Source organism: Paroedura picta, chromosome 9 (genome assembly GCF_049243985.1).
Source record: "Paroedura picta isolate Pp20150507F chromosome 9, Ppicta_v3.0, whole genome shotgun sequence".
Classification (NCBI taxonomy): Eukaryota; Metazoa; Chordata; class Lepidosauria; order Squamata; family Gekkonidae; genus Paroedura; species Paroedura picta.
This window is the reverse complement of record NC_135377.1, coordinates 24,087,516-24,114,184: the sequence shown is the minus strand read 5'-3', so window position 1 is coordinate 24,114,184 and position 26,669 is coordinate 24,087,516. Positions and strand designations below refer to the sequence as shown.

At 40.8% G+C, this 26,669-nt stretch overlaps 1 protein-coding gene and 1 long non-coding RNA gene across 3 annotated transcripts; one reads left to right on the top strand and one right to left on the bottom strand.

The window, feature by feature from the left end:
* Positions 1-26,265, top strand: LRRC69 (leucine rich repeat containing 69). 2 transcript variants are annotated; one of them, XM_077351939.1, is made up of 8 exons: positions 1-300; positions 3,794-3,920; positions 4,593-4,665; positions 5,781-5,976; positions 9,772-9,843; positions 14,842-14,943; positions 19,251-19,430; positions 25,164-26,261. In XM_077351939.1, exons 1-8 carry the CDS (start codon positions 118-120, stop codon positions 25,272-25,274), a joined length of 1,044 nt encoding a protein of 347 aa, XP_077208054.1. In that variant the 5' UTR covers positions 1-117; the 3' UTR covers positions 25,275-26,261. The 2 variants fall into 2 exon arrangements, with proteins under 2 accessions (XP_077208054.1, XP_077208055.1); XM_077351940.1 differs by lacking the exon at positions 19,251-19,430 and having other exon boundaries at positions 25,164-26,265.
* LOC143844599 (uncharacterized) lies at positions 11,618-16,052 on the bottom strand. The gene is made up of 3 exons (XR_013234052.1): positions 15,719-16,052; positions 13,891-13,972; positions 11,618-11,926 (listed from the first exon to the last, which is right to left on the bottom strand). It is a non-coding gene; the product is annotated as an uncharacterized LOC143844599 (long non-coding RNA).
* Positions 26,266-26,669: the final 404 nt, after the last annotated feature.

The following is a 26,669-nucleotide window of genomic DNA, read 5'->3' as shown; positions in this document are numbered from 1 at the left end:
TCTCCCACATTCTGCGCATAGACGCGTCCGCTGTTTCCATGGCGACGAGGAAGGCAGCCGCCTTCCCTCCCTGCGGTTTCTAAGGCGCCGTCGCTGGGGCGGCTTTCCGGCTGAATCATGCCGCAGTGGCCGCTGCTCCGAGCGCTGCGAGGCGGCCGGGGGACCCGCTCGCTTTCGCTCACCGCCCGTCAGCTGGACCAGCTGCCCTCGGGCTTCGCCAAAATGAAGGCGCTGGAATGCCTCAACCTGCGCGACAACAGGTTGCGCCGGCTGCGCCCGGATGTGGAGGCTCTGAGCCGGGTGAGGTTGCCCCGCGGCGCCCTGGCCGTCCGAGGCAGCCTCGCTCTCTCTCTCTCTCCAGCCTGCAGGGTTGCCGCTTTCTTACTAGGCCTGCTTTTCTGCCTCGCAAAACACGGCCAGGCAGCTGCGGTTTTTCCCGGTGGCGACGAGGAAGACCCTCCGTGTTATCTCGACTGCTGCTGGGTACAAGAAGGGGGGCTTATGCTTAACAGCGGCATGATCCCCACATTGCAGGGTCATCATGCGCCGTGATGGCGCTAGTAGCAGTCGTTGGTAACCGGATGGGCTGGGCTACACACGGAAAGCCAGCCACAAACGAATGCTCTCCAGGGGTAGTCAAACTGCGGCCCTCCAGATGTCCATGGACTACAATTCCCAGAAGCCCCTGCCAGCGAATGCTGGCAGGGGCTTCTGGGAATTGTAGTCCATAGACATCTGGAGGGCCGCAGTTTGACTACCCCTAGCCCAGTGGTTCTCAACCTTCCTAATGCTGTGGCCCGCGACCCTTTAATACAGTTCCTCGTGTTGTGGTGACCCCTAGCCATACAATTATGCAAGGGTTCTTTCACAGAAATTAAACCAAAAACTGACCAATGGCATGAAGATCCATTGTTCATGATTGTATATAAATTGGTTCTCCCCCCCCCCAAGGTTTCTCAGTTCAGTTCTGCTTCTTGTCCCACCATGCTGATCTCACTCTTTTCCGCTGCTCCAGGCAGACAAACGCTCTATCTTGATCTACTCTGCAAGGCTGTTGTGTAGATGGCACCCCCCCCCCGCCAAGCTGCTTGCCCTGCCGCAACCCCTGTGAAAGGGTCATTCAACCCCCAAAGCGATCCCACTGCTCAGTTATACAGGTTCCCCAAATCCTTCACAGAGATGAAAATCACAGCATTTGTAGCTAGGTCCACATTTAGTCACCCTTCTTGTAGTATTTATTATAAGGCCTGTATAATATGATTTGGATTTAGGGTCTTAAATAAGAGTCAACAATATGGACCTTATTGGCTTCTTGGGGGGGGGATACTAAAAGACTTGGGAACCACAGTGCAGCTGTTTAAAATAGTCCAGCATAACAACTTTTGTTTATGATAAGGCTTTACCTCAACATAAAATTCAAGATTGTAATTGATAATCTGATAAAGATGTTACATCTTTAATGGTTGTAAACAATGAGAAGTGTGTTAAAGGTTTGTTGATTTCAGTAGAAGAGGTGTAAACAGACATGTACTGGAATTGTGAGATTCAGAAGTACCTGACTATCTCAGGACTGTGCCCATTAGTTTCTGAGACTTCTATCAGTTTAAACCAGGATAGTTTACAGCTGCACACTGAATGATGTAGAAGGTACTGACTGTGAACAGTTGGATGGGGAGGGTATCTACATCTTTAATTCTCTGTTCTTTTAATGGGTTATAAAAGTGGTTATGGATTTTTATTGTTATGACATACCGAACCCTGGCAGTATTGTAATTCAATTTGGGACTAATATGCACTTTTTGAAATCCAACATTTAAAAAATGTTCTGGTAACACTCAAATTACTTCAAAATTATTTCACAAAGCCCCATGACTGTGGCAAGAAAGTGTATGTTTTTCCACAATTGTAAAATATTTATGCTTTATGCAGAAAGCAGTGCTATTGAAAGTGTTGGCTGTACCAAGTTACATTATTTTGAGAAGTCCTCTGCCAGCTTCTTTTCTTGGATTGTGATCGGGATGATGTTTGCAGTATAATGGGTTCAGGTGCAGCTGCATCTGGTTCCTTACAGTTTTTCCTTCTTAACTCATGTAGTGGGTGGGAAATAGAAGCTTTCCTGGCCATTCTAACAGGCAGAGCATTTGAAAAGCTGTTTTGTAACAGAATTTGGGTACCTACTGTTCAAAGAAAAATAAAATTAAAAAGTAATTTAAAAATCCTATTGAAAATGAGCAAATACTTGGCTACACTTTTAACTCCTCAAATGACAGCCATAGCACTGGAGAGACCCAAAAGCTAACTAGTCCAACCAACATTTACAAATATAGGTGAGACCATAGCAAGCTATGGGCAGTCATTAAGTATATTACAAAAACATGCCTGCAACCAAAATAATAAAATTGCAGATTTCTCAAGCAAATGAACAAAACCACATTCTGCAACTGAAGGCAAAACTTCAAGATTTGGACTAGCCCTCACTTTGGTCAGTCACATTTTCTGCAAAACTACAGGCAAGAAACCTTCCTGGAGGGAATTCGTGCTGCTTTAACATTCTGTTTCTAGTTTATGGTACTTCTGGATTTTTTCATCATTAGCAAATACTAAACAGTAGCTGTTATTTTGTTGTCAATAGCCAAATCTTGGCATTGGTTTTGCCTGAGATAATAATGTGATCCAATTATTATAGCCTGTTTCTTAATTAGAAAGCTCAGTAGATAATGTTAGCAGTAATAGTATACAAGTTGGAGGCCTATGGGAGATTGGATGGGATGAGGGAATCATTTGAAAATCCCACATCACTCAAATCTCTCTCTCGCTAGGATTCTCCACTCCAAGGGGCTTGAGTAGGAGAATCCCCCCTCTCCCAGCTGATATTCTTCAATTTATATACTTATTATATTATTATATTATATATGCTTCCTGCAGACTATCAGGCTGGATGGGAGAGTTGCTTTTCCTTTTGATTAATTTAGAAAAGTGTATTTTTCTGCCTCTTGTGAGCCTCTTGTGGTGCAGAGAGGTAAGGAAGCAGACATGCAGTCTGAAGCTCTGCCCATGAGGCTGGGAGTTCAATCCCAGCAGCCGGCTCAAGGTTGACTCAGCCTTCCATCCTTCTGAGATCAGTAAAATGAGTACCCAGCTTGCTGCTGGGGGTAAACGGTAATGACTGGGGAAGGCACTGGCAAACCACCCCGTATTGAGTCTGCCATGAAAACATTAGAAGGCATTACCTTAAGAGTCAGACATGACCCGGTGCTTGCACAGGGGATACCTTTACCTGTACTTTTTAATTTTTCTGCATCCCTGGAAATTCTCATGATATATTAAGGTGACCAGATTGTCCGACTTTTGGAGGGACAGCTGGGGGTACCTGGCAAATTGTACTTATGTTGAAATTAAAAAATATATATAACAATACTATTTTTGCATTCTATGCGTTCTATGAAACTTTTTGTTGTTCCATATAGACCAAATTTTTAATCAAGAACCCCCTCCCGGTCAATGGTGTCCTGCTTTACCGGTGTTGAAATCTGGTCACCTTAGGATATATTGACTCCCCTGTCTTGTCTATGGGTGGCCCCAGGGTACTGCTTTTGTTATTTGTACTCAAAAATAAAGTTTACCATTGTGGTGAGGTGCAAAAGTGCACTCCAATCTTTTGTTTTCAAAATAAAAGATTGTTGCATTCCTGAATTGCTTGATGTATCAATAGTTTAAAATAGTGGTAACACATGTATTTAAGTACCATTATTGTCCTAAAAATGAGACCATTTAATTGAGCATCTGATTATAGTTGAAGGTACTAAATTTGGGAAACAACCTTTTTGAGGACGTTCCAGAGCAGCTGATATGCCTCAAATCTCTACAGAAACTTCATTTGTTTGGAAACAAGATAACTAGAATGTCACCCTTAGTATGTGGTAAGATCATAACAAATCATACCAAAAATCAAATATTGTGCATAATAAATAGCAGAGTATAGAATACTTTCCCAATTTAAGAAAGTGATCAATTTTGTGAATTCATAGACTATTGTTGTTTATTCATAACTCCATTGTGTTCAGTGTGGTTTCTCTCAACTAACTGTGCATAGGTTAGCCTCCAAAACAAAACAAAATTGTGTTTCTTCTTCCAGACAGTTGATTCATCTGTCATTCAAAGATGAATTAACAGTGTTGGAGCAGTTGTTACCTTAGAAGAAGCGTTACCTACTCTGAAAGAGAAGGAAGAAGCCTGTCCTGAGATAATATCATCTACCTGCGGTGTTTATAGCACTTAAATGTACAAATAAAAAAACCCAAACCTCTGCTTGATTAGCTAATGACATTGCAGAACTAAATATTACATCCATCCGGCAGTAATTTCTTAAAATGTTATTTTGTTAATGGTGTAGTATGCATCTTTGTTAAAATTGACCACACCTGTAAGCATTGATTAAATTAACTATGACTCACAAATAAAAGCTACAAATGAAATCAGAGTTTCAAAATAAAACTGTTTCCTTAAATATAAAAGTACAAAAATCATGAATGCAAAACTATTAAAACAATAATCTATGAAGAATAAACACTTAACGTAATGTTTCTTTATAGGTGGATTGCAGAATTTAGTGCTTCTAAATCTGAACAACAACCAACTTCGGTATCTTCCTCCAGAGATACACAGGTAACTTTGATTTCTACATGGCTGAACCTTCACCTGAACTGGGTATATGCTACGGATACCAACAGAAAAAAATGTCTTGGCCATTAACAGCTTATGATGGCTCAAAGGAAAATAAAACTTTCCCTCCACTTCTAATTGTCAAGCTAATATTTGTAATTGTAAAAAATATCTTCAGTCTTGCTGAATTAAAAAAAAATAGCTAGATAGTCTGGGGAAAACCTCCACATACATATCCAATTAATCATCTTTATTGTACACTGCAGTTAGGGGTCGTGTTCTCAAGAAGCTGGCTAAACTGGTAAACATCAGAAAGCATCCTCTTTGTTGTCCCTTTCTTCATTACTATTGTAACAGTGTAATAACCCCTGACCTGACCTGACCTGACCTGACCTGGATAGCCTTGGTTTGCCTGATATCAGATCATGGAAGCTAAGTAGGATCAGCCCTGGCTACTAGGAAAATATGCAGTTCATGATATTTTTTAGTTGGTTGTTATATGTCGCTTTTCTCTACCAGTAGGAGTCTCAAAGCGGCTTACAATCCCCTTCTCTTCCCTCTCCCCGCAACAGACACCCTGTGAGGGAGGTGAGGCTGAGAGAGCCCTGATATCACTGCTCGGTCAGAACAGCTTTATCAGTGTTATGGCAAGCCCAGTGTCACCCAGCTGGCTGCACGTGGAGGAGAGGGGAATCAAACTGAGCTCGCCAGATTAGAAGTCCCTGCTCCTAACCACTACGCCAAGATGGCTCTCTGTTGATGTTGAGGCAGGCAATGGCAAACCAAATCTGAACATCTCTTGCCTTGAAAACCTTATAGGGTCACCATAAGTCACATAATCTCAGCCTAGCCTGCCTAACAGGGGTGTTGGGCGGACAAACAAGAAGATGTGAGAACGATACGATGAGCTGGTTTGGGTTCCAATCAGGTGGAAAAGTGTGATATAAATAAAATTAATAGCTTATTGTGCAGCAAGGCAACAGATGTATATCCATACTAATTAACAGCTTCCAACTGTGCATCTGTGTAATTAAAATCTGTTTGTATACAAGCACTGCACAACATATGAAAGCAATAGAGATTTGGGGTTATTATACCACTGTGTTTTTTTTTCACAGGCTTGAAAATCTTGAGTTCTTGAGTTTAAACAATAATCAACTGCAAAGTATCCCCAGAGAGCTGTGCTGTCTCCAAAAACTGTGTGAGCTCCATTTGAACCATAATTCTCTTACGGCACTCCCTGAAGAGATTGGACACCTGACAAAACTCAAGATTTTGAGCTTGTCAAGAAATCGAATAGAAGAGCTCCCTGATGTGAGTGGCTGTGTGCCTTGGGAAACTTCTGTTTCTAGATACCATTCAGAAATCTTTCTTTGACTGGAGACAAATAATTTTAAGTAGTTAAGTCATTTCAGACTGTAGGGTCTGCCAGTATATTTACTTTCATGGAATAGGTATGATTAATCAAAATACATCTGTTGTTAGCATAGATTGGGGCTGATGCACAACTGCAGTTCATATGAATTGTCAAGCTGTGTGAGCACAAGATGGTTTCCTGCCTTGAGAGTAGTATCTTTGACAGTGGACCAGCAATATCTAGGTTTCTTTCTGTCTAATTTCTGTTTGGTTTGCAGCATTTTGGATATTGGAATTAGACTGCTTGTCCTAAAAGAAGGACTGTTTAACTCAGTATTCTGTATCATTGAACAGTGAACTCTGACATTAAAAAAAGAACAATTTTTAAATTGTTATTTTATATGCTATTATTTCAGGTCTAAATAACTATATATAAAAAAGGACAATAGCATCTGTTGGCTGTTGCTATTTTTCCATGACCATGAGATGGATCGTATCCTATCAAACCACACAATTGAGCAACGTTTATGTAGATCTATTAAACAGTGTATACCCCAACTTTCCTTTTGTTTGAAGTTTGAAAACTTTCCCCAAATTAATTGGCTCTTCCATTGGAGGTAGACTTGCCAACTCTGGGTTGGAAAATTCATGGAGATTTTTGGGGTGGAGCCTGAAGAGGGGAGGGGGTTGGGAAGGGGGCAGACCTCAGTGGGGTGTAATGCTCTAGAGTCCTCCTTCCAAAGTGGACATTTTCTCCAGGTCTCTCTTTTGTCTGGATATCAGTTATAATAGTGGGAGATCTCCAGTCACTACCTGGAAGTTGGCAGTCTTAATTGGATGCTGTTCTCTGGCTGGAGAAAGGTTACTTAAAGGCAGGCTGGATCCACCCCATGTCATTATTTCAGGCTGTAACGTTTCAGCGTCAGCACCAGATAGGCCACCCTTATTTTCTGCTCAGGCAATGTGCCCTGCAAAACAAGCAGGCAAGGCACAGCCCTGCCCAGAAGCTAGGGAGGAACTCTCAGCTCGCTGACACTAACATTAAACCTGCTTATTAAATGCATGTTATGCTTTTGTATGAACAGATATGTAAACGGCATAATATGTAGGGTTTGATCCTTTGCTTCCTTTTGGTCAGCACAGGCAACCTTGTGTTGATAGTACAGATTCCATTGACTCAAGAGGCACAAGGCTCTCCTCTGTGCGGCCCTACCTGCTTTTTAGTTCATATAGTTGCTCCCCCATTTCTCACACTGCCTGCTTGATGCTTACAGACAATCAGAACAAACTGGTTTGGATCCTGCACACCACTGATGAAGACAGTTCTAGGATATTAAACATGCCTGGGATTTGTATATTATCTTTGTCTCTTGTAAAACCAAATAAACAGAATTATACAGAAAGGAGTCAAGATAAGAGAAAGTGATGAAAAACACACAGTTGTTAAAACTTGGCAGCTAGCGGACTGCTTCTGAAGTCTGACATTTTAATGCAATTTGAAGTAATAAGATAAGCTAAGAATCCTGCATTTATTCCCACTACATTTTCAAAATGATGCAAGCAATTTTAGGAAGAAAAAATAGATATTGAAGACTAGGAACTACAGCAATATTTAAAAATAGGAAATGTGTTTGGTACATGATTTTGCTTCTTGGGCTAAGAGCATGGGAATTTATATAAACACATTTTTGGTCTTCCCCATATAACGAAGGGAATAAGCTAAAACATACCTGGATACTACAAAATGAAGCATTACAGTGGGCAAGTAAAAAGGAAATATTTATGCCGTTTTCTCCATGGATGGAAACTATTATGGTAGCTCTAAACCAGATCTAAATTTCTTTGGGCCACTGCCCCCTTGGCTCACAAACTGTATCCTGAGTGTCCTCCACACATATTCATACAAACACCAGTGGAGCTTTTTGATAGAGAGATTTCTACCTGCTGAGCAGGAATTTCTCACTTTCCACTTCAACCAATAATGTCCCTGTGCTCGGGAAACTCACACTCTATGGGAGGAAATCCTTCTGCCCATGAAAAAACTACAGTGTATGTTGTGGCCTATGCATTAGTCAGTGGTGTTTCTAGGATATGGCAAGGGAGGCACCTGCTCTGGGTGCCACTTGATGGGGGGCACCACTGAGACCAGTGGACAAGAACAGGGAAGAGTGCCAGCTCCACCACCCCACAGCTGCTTGCCTGCACACTCTGCCCAGGCTACTCACCCACCACTCACTGTCATCATCGGGAACCTTGCTTGGCTGCTGGCCTGTGCCACCCTGGTACCCCTGTCCCTGGGGGTGCCTTAGACACATGTACGTTTTCCACTCTTTAGAATTTGTGACTATAGAAAGACATTGAAAATGTGACTGCACTTTTTAGCAGACCTAAACAAATTCCGGGCACTCGGTGGACATTGTAGCCTGAAGTTTACTCATGGTTCCTAAAGCTCTGGTGCACACTCTGCTAAATAGTTTTAAAGGAAGAAGAACAAAAGGGGAAGTCAGCCCTTAAAAAGAACACCCTGCCTGGGTTGCAGTTCTCGTTACACAGCGGTCTAGCGCCTTACAGCATTCGCTTAAATGTAAAGGTTATGCTGCAAAAGATGCTGCAATCTTAGGTGCTAGAGTTTTTGTTGACACACACTTAGCATGCTGTCCTAAAAAGGTAAAGGTATCCCCTGTGCAAGAACCGAGTAATGTCTTACCCTTGGGGTGACGCCCTCTAGCGTTTTCATGGCAGACTCAATACGGGGTGGTTTGCCAGTGCCAGCATGTTTGTCCTACTGGAAAGCATTAATTTCGGCCCTGTTTGTTCACATTTAGCTTTAACAAGTGATATAGTTTTTATTAGACAGAATTATTAATGTGTATGATGCTGTACAGAGCACAAGAAGGCAAGTCCCCGCCCCATGGAGCTTGCAATCTTAATAGATGATTTAATAGATGATGACAAAGAAAGGGGAGAAAACACGGAGTTGGGCCAGAACTAGGGAAGAATGTGTGTTTATTCCAGAGACGGGGATACAGATTTAGTTCCTGAAGGGGATTGTGAGAGTTTTCAAGTTTTTTGGGGGAGCTATACCTCTTCAGAAAAGAAAGACATCCTCACAAGAACAAAACATTTTGAATCTCAGTGAAGGAAGCAAAATTACTTTACTCAAGAAAATACTGCTCTTTACACCTTCCTGATATTCTTACCTCTTAAAGTCTCACTTGCTGAATTTCGGATTGCCAACTGGTGTGCAGAAAAATGTCCTATTTCTTTAATGCAGGCTTTCTGTGAAGGAACAGACTGTTGAAGATTTGGCGTGGAGGTAATAATATCCCATCAGTCCTCTCCTAAAGGGACAGGACATTTGTTTCCAAATTAGTTGGCAATCTTATTTATTACTTAGGAGCAGCATTAAATCTGCTTAATATGACAGAGAAAAATTGTATTTGGTATAGGTGAGTGTTGGTTTCTTAATTTGGGCTGGCTCCTCCTAAACCCTTTTATTCTGGTCAAGGCTTGCCTTATAATCCTTTTCCAGTTTCTCTTTTAAAATGCTTATTTTTCTTCCACTAACAACTGTTTCCTTCTATCCTGTCATTTTGTATATATTTAAGACAGTTTTTATAGCAATATAGAAGCATACCCCGAGACAGTAGATTCCAAGAAGGGCGGTATATCAATTGACCAATCAAATTTAAATTGTTCACATTTAATATTGCAGTTTGGCATTTATTGTATTTCTTAATCATCTTTAACTAGGGACTTTGCAAGATGGTGAGCCTTCAAGTTCTAGATCTAGCGGGAAACAATATTCACATTTTCCCAACAGCGGTAAGTATGAAAATGAATAAATACCTTAAACTAAATAATCTGTAGATTATTGAAATTACTAGAAGGAGTTTCAGAAACAATGAAGCAAAGTTACATATCTAGGGAAAAGGTTGGTATTCATTGTTAAAATCTGCTTTATTTGAATTAACCACAGCCAGTTTGGTGTAGTGGTTAGGAGTGCAGACTTCTAATCTAGCGAGCTGGGTTCGATTCTAAACTCCTCCACTTGCAGCCAGCTGTGTGACCTTGGGCTGGCCATGGCACTGATAAAGCTGATCTTCCCGAGCAGTGATATCTCTCAGCCTCACCCACCTCACAGGGTGTCTGTTGTGGGGAGAGGAAAGGGAAGGTGACTGTAAGCTGCCTTGAGCTTCTTTCGGGTAGACAAAAGCAGCATATAAGAACCAACTCTTCCTCTTCTACACCAAACTGGCTCTCAAGGTAGGAGCATATCCCAAGTAGCAAACCCCAAGGTAGCATCATGGTTGCTGTTGGTCCTGACCCCAATATTGCTTTGATCCTGACCTTCAAAGGCCAAAACAATCCTGGAAATAGCCCTTCCCCTTCCCCACTTCTACTGACTGAAGCCAATGCTTGAAGGCTAAAAATACTGTTATGGTGGCCAGCAACAGCCTTAAACTCTTAAAGCTAAAGCTTCTATTAATTAGGGGTGTGTGTTAACCCCCTTCTTTAAGAGTTCAGATTTTTTTTTTTGCAAACTACAGGAAACAGCATGGTATAATGGTTAAAGAGCGGCGGACTCTAATCTGGAGAACCACTCCTCCACATACATACAACCTTGGGCTATTCACAGTTCTCTCAACTATTCTCACAGAGCAGTTCTCTTAGAGCTCTCTTAGCTCCATCTACCTCACAGGGTATCTGTTGTGGGGAGAGGATGGGAAAGGTGTTTGTAAGCCACTATGGGACTCCTTTGGGTATTGAAAATTGGGGTATATAGACCAGCTCTTCTTCTGATATGTAGAAAGATCTGCCCTTTTTGTTCCGGGCACAAGTTTCTTTAAGTATCTACAGATGGGACCATGTTGGGAATTGAGATATGTTGTTAGATGTTTGAATATATGATTGCAATAATACCAGCAATCACCTGAGGGCAGTACTAAATTATGTTACAGGCTCCAATGTTCATGTTTCTTCTAGCATAGTACAGAAAATATTTAAAAGAAATCCTCCTAAGGAACAATTATTGTCAAGATTTTTTATTGATTATCTTTGAGTCTAGTACAGCAAATTCTTAAATCTGGCTGTAAAACTATTACGTACATTGAACAAATATATGCATTACATAGCAGATATGATTGTTGTGCACATTAATATGTTTTCAATAGCAGCATGGACAACATATATGCATGTATATGAGTTTTTAAAGAGATCTGTACATTTGTATTGTTGCAAGGAAAACTGGATTTACAAGAATATACATAGTTCAAGTTTTTCTTACAGTTGTTCCTCCAGGCCTACAGTTGAGGCCCTGGAAGATCAGCAATATGCTGGGGATTCCTCTGTAATGGGGCCTTTGTATATGTGTATGTGTATGTGTGTATAGGAAGGCCCCAACACAGAGGAATCCCCACTTTGCAGTCAGCCTAAGGTAACCAGATTTTAACATTGGTAAAGTGGGACACCATTGACTGGGGGGGTTCTTGATTAAAAATCTGGTCTATATGGAGCAACAAAAAGTTTCATAGAACGCATAGAACGCAAAAATAATATTGTAACATATATATATATATTAATTTCAACATGAGTACAATTTGCAAGGTACCCCCAGATGTCCCTCCAAAAGTGGGACAATCTAGTCACCTTAAGTTAGCCTGACCTTGGATTAATCAGACAGGTTGGTGAGGCTAACATGGAAGCAAGGAGAACAATGTAAGGAGAACAATGTAAGCTACTTAGATTCACTATTAGGTATAAATGAAGGACATAAAAACAAATAGTTGGGCCCTGAAAAGAACTAGGGTTCTTGTTGTGTGCACTTTGCACTTTACACAGGCCTATAAAAATGTGACTTGAGTTGCAGTTCATTTATGGATTATTCCTTCCAGCTTTAAACCTCCACCTGAAAAATGCACATTTGAGAGGGAAAAGTTCAAGCAATGATGCAAAGAAGCACATTATAAAACCAAATAGATTCTAAACCCAAAAAAATCCTTCTTGGCCCTATCATTTTACAAGTGTTAGAATTATGTAAGTTAAAAAGGAATGAAAAAATGCAAGTGCTCTATAATATAAGCAGTGTGTATGTTGGCATTAAAATATGGCTCACTAGATCTATAAACCACAAGTACCGGTTGGGAAAAAAAAATTAAATCTGTCTGTAGGCCAAAAGGGTATGTGAGCGAGAAATAAAGGCCCTTTGGTGGCTTTTGTAAGCTAGATATGGAGGGGCAGGTGACTGTTTCTCCCATGGAAGAAGCCTGGCTCTCTGCTGCCAGCAGTGAGGTTTAACTTTGGGTTTTTAAATGTCATGCTAGCTTTCTAATATGTGTATTTGCATGTAGTGTGAATTCCCAAGGCCTGCTAATTCTACTTTTTAGGGCACTTCTTAAAATTCTCTCTTCATGAAAACTCTGCAATTTAAACTTGGCTTGCATGGATTGTGCCTACTATTTGTTGTGATTCCTTTTTGCCTCATTTGAATAAACAGTTACGATTCTTGTGATGTTTCTTACGTCACTCTCACTTCCGTTTAATTATACTGATGTCCTAATATGACTAAAATGAACATGAGCTGTGACATTCTTAGAACTATGCTTACTGTCAGTGCTGTTTAATTATACGGCTTGCAATTATACTGTTTAATTGTACTGTGCAAATTTATACATTATAATAACGAAAGAACTGACCTTGTCACAATATACACAGCTTTTGTAAATCAATACTTATGTGTTAAACATATTGGTAACTTCAGTCTTAAGATGTATACTGTTAGCATCTTTCAGTTAAATTCAAAGAACTGCTAAATTCCATTGTTTTCAGGGGAAGAAAACACATGCTTAAATCCCTGAAATCTGTAGGATGTAAAGGGGACCCTGCCCTATACCTATAAGTATCGGTTAAATCCATCTTCATGAGTATCACTTTTAAATTCAGAATTTGGGCTAGTTGTAGAACCGGAGAGTTCCAAGCTGACTGATCCGTTCGTCGCTATATTTTATGAGAATGAAGTCATCTCTTGATGTTTCTTGTAAAGGGGATTTTGGATTACACTTCAGGGATTCTGTCATGCTTATGGTTTAAAACATATCCTAAGAAACTGATATATTTTTTTATGATGACTGCTACTTTTACAGTCCATGTGACCCAATATATAATTGCCTATTCACTCATTTTGCCCTGGAGGCACAAACCCTTTTATGTCACAAAAGTTTCAACATTGTATAAATTTGGAGGGAAATATTGTAAAAGATTTTGCAGATATGCCAGCTGCACAGAATCTTCTTTTCTTCATCATTTTATCTTTAATTCCCTACAGGTGTTCTCATGAAGTCACCATCTTCTGGCATTTTTCACAATGAGTAACTTTTATCATAGTAGCATGGTTATCTGCTGGTTTTGCCTAGCTTTGTTTAGTTATTGATACTATTCCCAGCACTGAAATCTTTCTGTCTTGCTCCTGACTAGGTTCGTTATGGCTTTTCTACTGGTTTGCTGATGATAATATTTTAATGAGCTGTCAATTGGCGTTGGTGTTGGTTGATTCTACTTTATTATTATAATATTTTTTAGTGTTTTGACTGGTTATTACCTTCATGTTTGTATTTTTCATGGAAGCCATTGGCTGAGAGATGAGCTCTGAAGTCTTTAAATATACAAATGGAATCGAGGCCCCATTCTCATTGGCAAAAGGAACTGATCGCAAGCCCTGTTACCAAAGGCCTTGCTTGCATTGGTTGGTGGCAGCAACAGTGGCAACAACCAGAGAGCCAGATTTGGTCCTGGGGCTTTCAGTTGCTGCCCCGTAGGAAAAGTTGAATAGTTACAGGTGTTTAATGGCCATCTTAGATCAGAAATTATAATTACCCATTTCAGCTTTTGACTTCATTCATTCATTCGTTCGTTCGTTCGTTCGATTTATAGACTGCTGCTCCCAGCAAGCTGGCTTCTGGCAGTTCACAAAAATAATAAAACAGATCTCCCATAAAAACACCCCAATATTAACACCCATAAAAAGAAACTCCAGCATAAAAATGGCGGTGAACAATACAAGATAAAACTCCCATGCATCCTATGCTTCGGCCCTCCAGCAGTTGGTCCAGAAGTTAACCAGTGGTTGATGGTCAAGACCCAGGGTGGCAACCAGGGGCGGGTGTCAACAACTCTAATGTTGTGTCCAAACTCAAGGGGGGGGCAGATCTCATACCCCGGGGAGCCTCTCCACCCAGCCTCCACTTGTTTGAAACATGCAGTTATTAGACCCAGAACTCAATGCACATGGGAAATTTAGGTGCATTACTAAAGTACATGTTGAGAATATAATATATTGTGCAATACTGAAAGCTCAAGTGCATTTGCAAAAATTCTTCTACTTTACAGTATGAGCTGTACAGCCCTAATCCTAGTTATTGAGTCACTAGTTTCAGGGGATCGGGGGTTCTTTCTAATGAAAGTATGTAAAAGATTTCCACTTTCATCTGATAGCAAGGGTTATTGTTTGGACATTAACAAATGTGAGGGACTTTGTGGGACAAGTATGATGCCTCTTAAAATATACAGTCCTCTCAAGTATTCTATGCACATTATTGGAACTTTATCCTGCTTTCATTACCATTGAATATCAATTTTGTGTGACACATCCATGAAGTCATATATGGCAGGATACCTGTTTTTTAATCTTCCTTTGTTTCCCTTCCTTCACTTCTAATATTAACTGAATAAAATGGTAAATATTTAGAATGGTATTATGCAAAAAGTTTATAGGAAATGTTGATTTTGTGCCTGTACATTAAAATCTTGCTTGTGTTGTTTGTACAGATGCAGGATCTTGACCTGGTGGAACTTTACTGTGAAGGTAATCCATTGCTTCAGAAGATTCCAGTTAGTGCCATACAAGAAGAGGACATTTTAACTCTTAAGGTTACTAATTAGATCAATTATACTGGTGTGGTTGGGGGGGGGTTGCTTGTAGTTTTCAAATAACTATGTTTTCAAATGCCTGAATAATTTAAAGCACTGCCAATCCAATTATGTTAAAGAGCTAATGAAAATTACTACTACTATTGATGGGTGGGTATAATTTTTTTTAATTACTTGTATCATTTATTTTTAAAAATGCACCATTTACTGTTTCTCTGCCTGTGACTCCTATGATGCAGGATTTTAAAAGCTTTGGGGTGGGGTTCTGTTTCACACTGTATCTGTCAGGCAACCTCTTTTCCTATCCCTTAAACCAGCTGTCCCCAACCCCTGGTCCTGGGACCAGGACCAGTCCATGGATCAGTCAGTACCGGGCCGTGGCTCCTCCTCGTCCTCCTCCCCGGCTGCTGCCTCGGGAGCTGCCCTGCCACTTTGCCGCTCTCCATTGGCCGCCATGGCTGGGGTTCCCCCTTGGCACGGCACGGCACTGTGCAGCTGCTGCTGACAGCGCCCCTATTGGGCAGCGGGAAGTCAGGGGCACTGGTGGGAAATCAAGTGGAGCAGGGGCTCAGGCTGCGGCGGCAACATCCCTCGGCAAAAGACTACTCCCCCCCCCCCAGGCCTCAGTAAAATTGTCAAGTGTTGACCGGTCCCCAGTGATAAAAAGGTTGGGGACCACTGCCTTAAACGATTTCCAAATCCTTTCTGGGCTTGTTTTGTGGAAATGAAAACAGATGTGTGTATATAAAACACCATTAAGTCACAGCCCACTTACGGTGATCCCAGCAAGGAGCTTTCAAGGCAAGTGAGAAGCAGAGGTGGTTTGCCATTGCCTTCCTCTGTGGAGTCTTCCTTAGTGGTCTCCCACCCCTGCTTAGATCTGATGAGATTGGGGGTCCTCTCTATAAACAGATACTGGTAAAATATTCATTTAATATTGAGGACATTTTCATTCCCTCAAAGATAGCCTTAAAAATGTCTTTAAAAATTAAATACGTTTGAAATACGTTTGCATCACCGTGTTCAGAGAGAACTGGTAGAATCATAGAGTTGGAAGGAGCCATACAGGCCACCTAGTCTAACCCTCTGCTCAGTGCAGGATCAGCCCTAAGCATCCATCATCATTATCTGCCCAGCAGCTGCTGCTTAAAGACTGCTTGCTGACAAGGAGCAGCTCACTATCTCTCTAGGCCAGGGGTAGTCAAACTGCAGCCCTCCAGATGTCCATTCGAATGCTGGCAGGGGCTTGTGGGAATTGTAGTCCATGGACATCTGGAGGGCCGCAGTTTGACTACCCCTGCTCTAGGCAGCCTATTCTACTGCTGAATTACTCTGACTGTGAAATTCCCCCCCCCCTACCGTTGTTCTACATGTACTAGATAGCATATTTGATGGGAACCAAATGCTACCTGTTTCCAGTGCCAGGTTTACACCATATTGTGTGGCTTCTGCAAACATAATCTGTTACTTTAAAGAAGTTCCTGCTTTTGTTAGAAGCAGTCCTGAATCCTCTTGTATCTAGTCTTTTAAATCTTGTTTGTGGTAATGCTCTTGAAGCAAATAATAAATTAAAAGCTGATTTACTTTTCTAAATCCTCACACCAGTATCTAATTTTGAAAACCAAAACAGAGCATAATATTTCCAAATTCTACCAAATAACCTCCTTGGAGCTGGGCCTGCATATATCTTTCAGAAAAGAGCTCAGAGTAGAATCCATAATTACAAAATAAGTATTTATTCTGGAAAAAGCCAAAGGATAACAATGTGAGGTTTTTATTAAAGGAAGTTTCCCACCAAAAAGGGCAACCAATTTAAACATTAATCTGAGACAAGAGCATGTTGGTGCTCAGATTATAAAAGCAAAGATTTAACTAGGCCATTTAAAATATTTATTTTTAAAATTGATTTAATCATGTTGTTTCATAACGTTCATATAAATTATATTTTAGTTGCCTCTGAGTAGAGAGGAATAACATAGTTGATGGAATTCATATATACTATATAAGTAGAAAGAAAGAAGCTAATACACTGTGGCTTTTTATACATACTCTGCTTACTTTTGATTTTCTGTGCTTTCACTCCATAACTTTCTGATTTGACTTCAGCAATTTGGCCTGCATCTCCTCTTTCCCTTTAGAGTAGGGGTAGTCAACCTGTGGTCCTCCAGGTGTTCATAGAATACTGCAAGCGTTCATAGAAACGCTGCAAGTGTTTGCTGGCAGGGGCTCATGGTAATTGTAGTCCATGAACATCTGGAGGACCACAGGTTGACTACCCCTGCTTTAGAGTAATTTCCATTGCACATTGAAGGAGGTTTTTGCACATGGAGCAGTAGATTTTCTGACGAAACTGCTTGTGTCACCAAAGAGACATCATTCCCCTGCACTTCTTTTGTTTGTGCATTTGCTGTAGTGATACTGCAGTAAAAGAAATAGAACCCATTATTGGCTGTCTTTGCATCTGTGCGCTACCAATGAATTGCTGGTGCATAACAGGAAGTAACTTCTCTGTATTGATTACCTCAGTTTTCTTCCTGCGATGTCTTTTCAAAGCACCCGTTTCTTATTGGTTGGTTGTTTTTTAAAAACATTTTGTCACCAGGGTGGCAGTGAGATTCTTTGTTAGGGCATTAATTGGTTTTAATCTATTTTAATTTTTAAACATGTATGGGTTTTTAATTCACTGGCGTGAGTCAACCCAAAATCATCTGAAGAGGGGTGACATATAAATAAATAAATGAATTTGGCAGATTGCACACTGCACAGTTCACAATGTTAAATATGTTTGATTGGCTAAGTCCTATCAGATGCATTTAGTAAAATCATTACAAGGATATAATAGAGCAAACCTAAATTACAAAAACAGAACAGAGGGGAGATAGCCATTACATTAGTGTCCTGTTGCTACATTTTCACCAGAAACCTTCCCCAACCCCAAAAAAGGGCACTGAGGATTTAAAAATCACTAGTCTTGTATGCCACTGAAGGATGGGGGATGATGGAAGGTGGTTGAATGGGTAGAACAACTTTGTAGGTGGGGGAGCAGGTGTCAAGAGGCGACAAAGGGCCGGGGGAAATCCAACTGAAGCATTATGCTCTTGGATTTGTTTCAATTTCAAGCAAATGAAAATAATAACTCGCCACAGCAGCGCTCTCAGAAAACATGGAGAAAACCTGAACAGAAAATGGGACAAGCACTAAAGGGAGGAAAATGTATGTGGAAATTAAGGAAAAAAGCTGACAGAGAAGTGCTCTGAAAGCCATGGAAAACACACAAGTATATCTGGCTTGTGATTCCCTTGTATTTAACAACGGATGGGATTTTGTGGCTTGAAGTAGGAATCTTAGAATCTAATCCTAAATTGAGATACATTGTAGCCAATGGGTTTGGAAGGGCATAACTTTTTTTCAGATTATATAGATAAAGCCAGATAGAATGCCATTGATTCCACCCTCCAAAGCAGCTATTTTCTCCATCACTGTTATCTGGAGTTCAGTTGCAATTCTGAGGGCTCTCCAGCTACCCCCTGGAGTTTGAGAACTCCAATGTCTATAACAACGAGGAGTTTTTAAAAGTGGATGTCTTTTGTTCTCATTAGTTAACAAATAGATATATGCCTTTATCAGAAACAGGAATTTTGGGGGAATTCATTCTAGTATGAAACTGCAACTCCATTCCAGTTCTGAGAGCTAGCTTGGTGTAGTGGTTAGGAGTGCGGACTTCTGATCTGGAGAAGTCAGGTTTGATTCCCTGCTCCCCCACATGCAACCAGCTGGGTGATCTTGGGCTCACCACAGCACTGATAGAGCTGTTCTGACCAAGCAGTAACATCAGGGCTCTCTCAGCCTCACCTACCTCACAGGGTGTCTGTTGTGGGGAGAGGAAAGGTAAGCCGCTTTGAGACTCCTTCGGGTAGAGAAAAGTGGCATATCTCTTCTTCTTCTATACCATTCCTGTGCTTTCCTGAAGACTACCTACATGTGATGATCATGCACAGGTCAATTTTTCTGCAGGTGCTCACACTAGGTAGGTGATTGAGATCGTAATCACTGCCCACACAAAGAATTTAAGTCTCAGGAAACCTCCCTGTCTCTTTTCGGTTTACTATGAATTCTTTTTAGCAACTTTTGTATTATCTAGCTGCATCCAAATTTCCTTTAGATTTCATAACTCATGCTTAATTTGATTGTAATTGCTTAACTAGTGTTGCTGTATAAGAATGTTCAATATAGGAGTAAGAAGTATTAATGTTGAGTTTATTATATTTTCAGTAGTACATGATATTCTGGTTTCCCCAATAAAACAGGAAATAACAGCAAGATTTATTCTCGCTCAGCTGAAAAGCAACAACCGTTCTTTAAATAGAGCAATCAAGGAGAACACAGAAGCAGAGAAAATGCTTTCTCAGAAACGACACTGTGCTCAGTGTGGATATGGGTTCCTGAATATGTGGCTAGAATGCGTTCAGTTTGTAGACGTAAAACAGGTAAAACAAGCAAGGGACTCACAGGAGGCATCTCAATTTGACCTTGAATCTCTCTCTGTAAATTGATACTTCTTTCCTTCCCCTCTTCTCTTTCTCTTCTCTCCCCGCCCAGCCACTAATAAACCTACCTATCTTTATCTGCCTTCCCAAATCTTCAGCTTTCCCTCCTTCCTGCCAGATCTTTTTCTCCTGTCTCATCTACTACTTTTTTATGTTATCCTGCTACTCCACTTTTCCTACTTATCTCCCATTTCCTTGCTTCCTCCCCTTCTTTCAATCTTTTTCAGTCTATCCTCAAGTCTGTAGAAAAATCTGCCTTCAATCTACACTCTGGGTCCCAGTTCAGAAGTACATATAATGAATTTTGAAAGTATTTCATCAAGTTCTGTTGAGTCCTGGTACTTTTGCCCATCTCCAAAATCAAATCCTTGTTTCCGTTTCATAATTAATTCCTAGTCATAAGAAAAACTAACTAGAGGTGACCAAGGTCCAACATTCTGTTTCTAACACCATGGTTAGCCATCTGCTGTCTGAGCTGCCTTACTCATATTTATTGGCCATCCTTGCTATTCATGTATCCCTTTATGTTTCAGTATTTCTGCCTGTTTATTTAATCATTCTTTAAAATCTGCCACCCATTCTACAATGGAGCATTCTATCTTTACAACAAATCCATGTCATATGTTTATAGTCCCAAGATAATGCAGTAATTGTCATAGCTAAATGCAATTTTCAACCTACTATCTGAACTATGTTTCTTTCTCATCCTTTCTTTAAAGGGGTTCGTGGTTCTCTCTTCTTCTTGGTATCCTCAAAAGAACTATCTTAGTTAACTATGCTAACTGACCTAATGTCACCCAGCGAGCTTCATGGTGGAGTGTGGATTGGAACTCAGGACTCCCACATCTTAGACCTACATTCTAACCACAGCTGTCCTTTCCATACGCAAGGCTAGCACTCTAGCCCAGGGTAGTCAACCTGTGGTCCTCCAGATGTCCATGGACTACAGTTCCCATGAGCTCCTGCCAGCGTTTGCTGGCAGGGGATCATGGGAATTGTAGTCCATGAACATCTGGAGGACCACAGGTTGACTACCCCTGCGCTAGCCATTACATCACACTGACTCTCTATTTCTCTGTGCTAATAATGTATCTTTTTAAACCTAAAGCTTACTATAGTATTTTCTTAGCATTAGAGTTTTAACCAGGAAACAAGCGGTTACATGTGTAAAGGGCATATATTCATGAGAAAAGGCACTGGAAACTTAATTTTGTGAAATGAAAACTGGGAATTCATTATAATGCTTTATCAGTAAATTGATAGTTTAAGGCTGTTTAAAGAAACTGAAAACACTCATTTCCAGGAAGGAATAGTGAGGGGCTTGAGGACAACAGCCTAGTTATTGAAAGTGGGCTGAAGGTGGGTGGGGATCAGTGAGACAAAGAAAACCAACAGAAACTCAAATCTGGCTTCCAGGAAAAGAAAAATGGTTTCAAAAGAACCAGAAAAAATGCAGGGAATAATAATGATCAAAAAAACAATTTAATTAGTTTTACAAAAAGGAATTGAAAATGAATGGCACAAAAATGAAAGCAGGAATCAGGGAATAAACTGAAGCAGTATGAGGCCAGAACTGATGGGGTGAGTGGATGGGAATACATGTGGAAAAGCCCTGAGGGGAGAGGATTTCTGTGGTGAGGAAGGAATAGAGCTGGTTGGAGGTAGCTGAAGGAGGGTTTGACTCGGGAAGAGAGAGGAGGACTTTGGATTGGGACAGAAAAGAATGTGGCAAACAACAAATTCCCCTATAAGCCGGGTCCAGGTGTGTATAGGGCGGTATATAAAAATACATATACATACATACATACATACATACATACATACGTGAGTTGCACCAGGAATTTCCATCAGTGGAGCAAGACTTCACAAGCTCTTCCCTCCTTCTGCAGAACTGGACACACTATTCATGCTGGTCCTGGGGGTTCCTTGTCCCTTAGGAACAACATTTTTTTGTGTGTGTATCTTTCTCTATGTGTGTGGATTATGGACTGCAGCAGGAGGGGAAAAACAGGGAAGTCCTGTTCTGCTGATGCAAATCCCTTCTGTCAGTAGAGATTAGCACTTGACCCAGTGTCAATGTGAGCATGGCATTTTGGGTGTCAGCAGTAGCCATAGAAAGTTAGTGTCTATGAATCTACAAACCTGTTCATCGTGATTTCCTAGCTGTTCTGATTGTCATCTAATGTTGAGTTCTCCCAGACCTGACTTTGACTACTAGTAACCTGGTTTGAGATTCGTCATTTGATTATAATATGGCTGAGAAGTAAAAGGCCTTGAATTCCACTGCCTGGCTCAGATTGTTCATTTTTTTCATTTCTCTTAGCTGTGCAATTTTTAACTTTTCCCTAGTTCCTCTTAAAGTTCAGGGAGTAAACTCCTCATGTGTTGCATAATGAACTTTCAGCCTTGCACGAAATGATGTAATGTAATGAAAAACTAACTTTGAAAGAGATTAAAGTGAGTTTGACTTGGAGAATCTGCATTTTGGAAAATCACTGTAATTTTACTGCAACACACGTTTCAATCACGCATTCAGCTGTGCCCCAAATAAAACAGGCATCAATTTCATTTTTATTGTGATTTACTTTTTTCATGATTTATAACAATTACCTTTCTAGCTGACAATAGGATTTACAATGATAAACTATAACAATTGAAAACCATATTGTTTGTAGATTTTTAATTATCCTTACACTATATTAAGAGTGTAGATGTCACAAAAATAGGTTAAAAGAAAATGGGTTTCAAAAACTAATTAATATGCATAACTTATCATTACAGTTTTATCTTTAATGGATTTATAACTCTCTCTTAGTTATAGATACAGATACTACCACCATAGATATGTGATGGTGGAAAGCCACCATCTCGCAGCAAATGCCACCATCTCACAGCAAACTTGTAGTGACCCTGTAGAGCAGGAATTCCCAACCAGAGGTCTAGGTTCATAGGAGCTCCAGAGGGGGTCTATGGCCTTTCCATTCCTACCTTAATGGACTCAACCACAAGCTAGGGAACTGGCTGCTTCCATAGTTCTCCCTCTCAAGTATGAGTTCTTTTGTGATTTCTATGCCTGGGGGGCGGGGAGAGCCTGCATGTATACTCCCCCTTAAACCACCTGCTGTCTATCCTCCCTCAGTCCTCCTTGAGCCTGTCTGTTAATGCAGGTGGTGATGTTGCTTCTGGTGACATGGCACTTCCTGGGGCGGGGGGCGGGGGGCAGGGGGCGGGAGGCATGACAGGTAGGTGTGGCCAGCTGACATTTCCATGGCTCCTCAAAGTCTGAAAAATTATTTTAGGGTCTCCTACATGATCAAATGGTTGACTAAGGTGGCTACAGAATTTTCTAGTCAAGAGGAGTTCAGAGGCTTTTAGACATTGCCTGCTTCTATGTAGTAACCCTCAGTGGCATAGCTAAGAGAGGGCAAATAAGGCACTTATCCTGGGTGCCACGTGGTGGGGTGCTACTGAGCTGTTTCTGTTAAAGTCAGACAAGCAATGATAGCAATGATGAGAATTCAAGAGCTGTACCAGGGGAGTGCAGGCAGTATGGCCCGTCCCTGGTGCATCCTTATGAAATCAGCTGGACGGTGTTTCAAGTCAGCCTCATGCTGAGTCCAGCCCAATTTTGTCCTTTTATTTTAAACCTGCAGTTCTGGCTACAGACATGAGCGGCAAAGGGAACCTCAGCATAGCAAACAAACCTCTAGGATTGGCTACTCATCTTGATTTAGGATTAGCTAAGAGACCTAGGACCTTCATTACTTGCTTAACAAAACTTGCTTAACAGATCGTGCAGCGCTAACACGAGGCTGAGAGCTACTCAGTAATTGTCACATCATTTTTCCCCAATAGTCTAGCCTTTCTCCTTGCACATAGCTGAGCCAGATCTTGCAAAGCAATAGCTAGGGTGCTGCAACAAGATAAAACAACATTTCCCTCTCTCAATTTCTCTCCCTGTTTTTCACACCTTTCTCATTCACTTGTGTCTCCTTTCACCTAAGTATTCTGTGTCTCCCCCCCCCCCCCCCTTATTTTCACTGTTGGGTCTCAAGATCTACTCGCCCCTGTTCTTGGCAGAGTGTATAGGACTCCTTCCCCCTTGCTTGAACTGTGATTTGGTGCTTGACACCAGCTGACATTGCCTAAGTGGCACTGGATTTGCTGGGCACTTTACATAACCTAGCCTGATCTCATCAAATCTCAGAAGCTGAGAAGAGCTGACATGGAGGCAAGCAACGGCAAGTCAACTCTGAACTTTTCTTGCTGGGAAAACCCTATGGGATTGCCATATGTGACTTGATGGCAAAAAAAAGAGAGGTATTAAAAAGTTATCTGTACCGGGTGCCAAATAGGATAGGTACACCACTGGTTACTTTGGACTTTCTTGGTGGTCCCCTATCCACATACTAACCATGGCTGACCCTACTTAGCTTTGAGATCTGATGAGACTAGGCTAGCCCAGGTCTCATATCATGCCTGGCAGGTATGCCTCATTCATATTTAACAGCGTCAGTATAAGAAAAAAACACAGTGGCATAACTGGCAAAACCAACCAAAAATTGAAAGGTTCATATAAAAGTTGTCTTCTTTTAAAAATCCATTTGAGTATGTTATCCTGCATTAATATGTGACAAGGTTGTGGTTTTGAATAGCTTGTTTTACCTCCACTTTGTCATGACAAATAGTTTAGACTTTGGTCTAGTGGCAGTCTAGAACAGGGGTAGTCAAACTGCGGCCCTCCAGATGTCCATGGACTACAATTCCCAGGAGCTCCTGGGAATTGTAGTCCATGGACATCTGGAGGGCCGCAATTTGACTACCCCTGGTCTAGAAGATCCCTAGAATTCCTTTATTCTGGGATGATTCTGCTAGACCTCACAAACCCAGCACTTCACATGAGTATGGTGTAAACCACCTCAAGCACATGTTCAGAGAAGCGCACATAGGTTTTCCATATAAAATTAACTCACTACCACTCCTTGCCCATGTGGGAATTTGGATACAAACACAAGTAAGAAGATCTAGTAATAATGCATTCCAATGTCACATTTCAAGCAGACCCAGAAAGAAGGCATAGAGATTACATACCTCTATTATTTTTATGAGGAATGACTAGAGTTTAGCCCATGCACAGATAGTAGAACTTCAAATGGAATTTCTAGACAAAACTAAGACTGTACTTCAGAATAGGAGCTGGTGTTTGCTGTGGGGAAGGTCTCTAAAAGGGCAACTGTTTGCTGCTTTTTCTAAGGCCTGTGTTGAAGTGCTAAATCTGACATTGTTTTCTAGCACCCCATTATCAGGGCATGACATCTTGAGTCTCAGTTTTACTTTCCAGCTTCTCCAATTATTAATTTTTGAATACAGTTCAATAAATTAACTTTCCCTGGACTCCTGTTGACATATTTTCCTAACAAGATTACGTTGTGTTGGATCTCTTTTCTCAAGTACAAAAGTTCAGAGCTCTGAGGGGACAGCTGTGATCTTGACATAAATTTCTGTTAGCACAATTTCTGTTAGCACTCTTCTGTTCATTTTGACTGTGCAAGCCTAGACGGGGGTCAGGAATTGTTCACTATATCAATTCCAGGAGTTCATAGTGCGGAGTTCTAGCTGTAACATACTGAAATTTGCGTGCACTAAAATATTTCCATGTTTCTTTCTTTCAAGCGAATGAAGACCAGCAGAAACTTGCACCTCTTACCCGTCAGGATACTGCTGTGCTCTTACAAATGCTTTAACCTCCACGACGAAGGACTTTTCGGAATCGCGGTGCCTTAGAGCAAGCAGCGGATGCATGCAAGGCCTCAATCATCATAACCACCGTGGCATTCTTAGGAGCTGAATTTAAGCCTGTATCAATATTAGTTTAAAATACATAGTTATATTGAAATAATAGTTGCAGAGAAGGGATCCAGTTGTGGGCAGAAATTGTTCTGTACAGCTGTGCAAGGCTGGCAGTGTATTTTGGCAGACTCAATTGTACTTCTGAAAATGGATGACTCAAGCTAATGACATTGCTTAGCAATGAGGTAAAGTTTTATAATGTAAACTCTAGCTAACCTGTGTTACTGTGGTTGCTTTGGCTCCTCTGTTAAGATCTATCTTGCCTAGTTTAAAATTCTGATGAAGTGCATGCCCCCCCCCAATATAAGGTCAGGCCCTCAAATGGCAAAAGAACACTTTAACACATGTCTACTGATTACGTCGTCCTTGATTTCCATTATAAATCCAGCGTTCTAGAAGTTTATAACTTGGCTTTAGCAACTGGCATGCAGGTTTTTTAACTCGGGAGAAAATGTGTTGGAGTGTTTTATAAAATAAAAAAGGTGACATATTTTAAGAAGAGGTTCTTTGCTCCAAGAGTTTTGATTATAAACAGGCTTTGTGACATGGGAAACTTTGGGGGGGGGGGTGATTCCAAAAGGAGACAGGTTATTAGTTAGGTGGAATTTTGATTTGTTTGTTTGCTCTTTTATTTTTATTTTTTTAAATTTTTGTCAGTGTTTTGTGTTAAATGTTTCTCTGCTGCAGTTTACCGCTTGTGCTCCCATTCCCACGTATATCGTGCTACAAGGGAAAAAGTCTATTACTTAAACTTGTCCCTAAATATAAGCATGTGGCTTGACTCCAGCTTTTATATAACAAGATTATGCAGGTTCTAATCTAAACTGAGTGAGAGTTATTTCAGTTCAGAGTAATAAGTGAGATCATCCGCTTGCCTAAACAACAGATACTTTATATGCCTCTGTTTACAAAATCCTCTATGTAAGAGGGATTCAACATGCAAACCAAATATTCTATAAATAAATATGCATATTAGCATTATATGTCTCAGTTCACATTTGACATAATTTTAGATTGTAGCGAGTGTGCAGTTAGAGACGGCTATAATACATTTTTTTAACCAAAATTACAAATGAATCTTAATGTGCAAATCAGGGATATAGTCCATCCTCACAGAAGTGCATCCCTCCACGTTGGGGGTGTGAATAAACAAAGAACCTTTCAAGACTGTTTGTTCTTATCCTTAACCCCTTTAGGATGTGCACAGTGTAGCAAACTTTCCTTTGGCCAGGTAAAAGTGACAAGTCCTGAGTTTAACCAAAATATACATGCTGAATGTTCTATAAATAAACCCACGTCTTAGGAGTATCAGAGGGGGATACAGGAGGC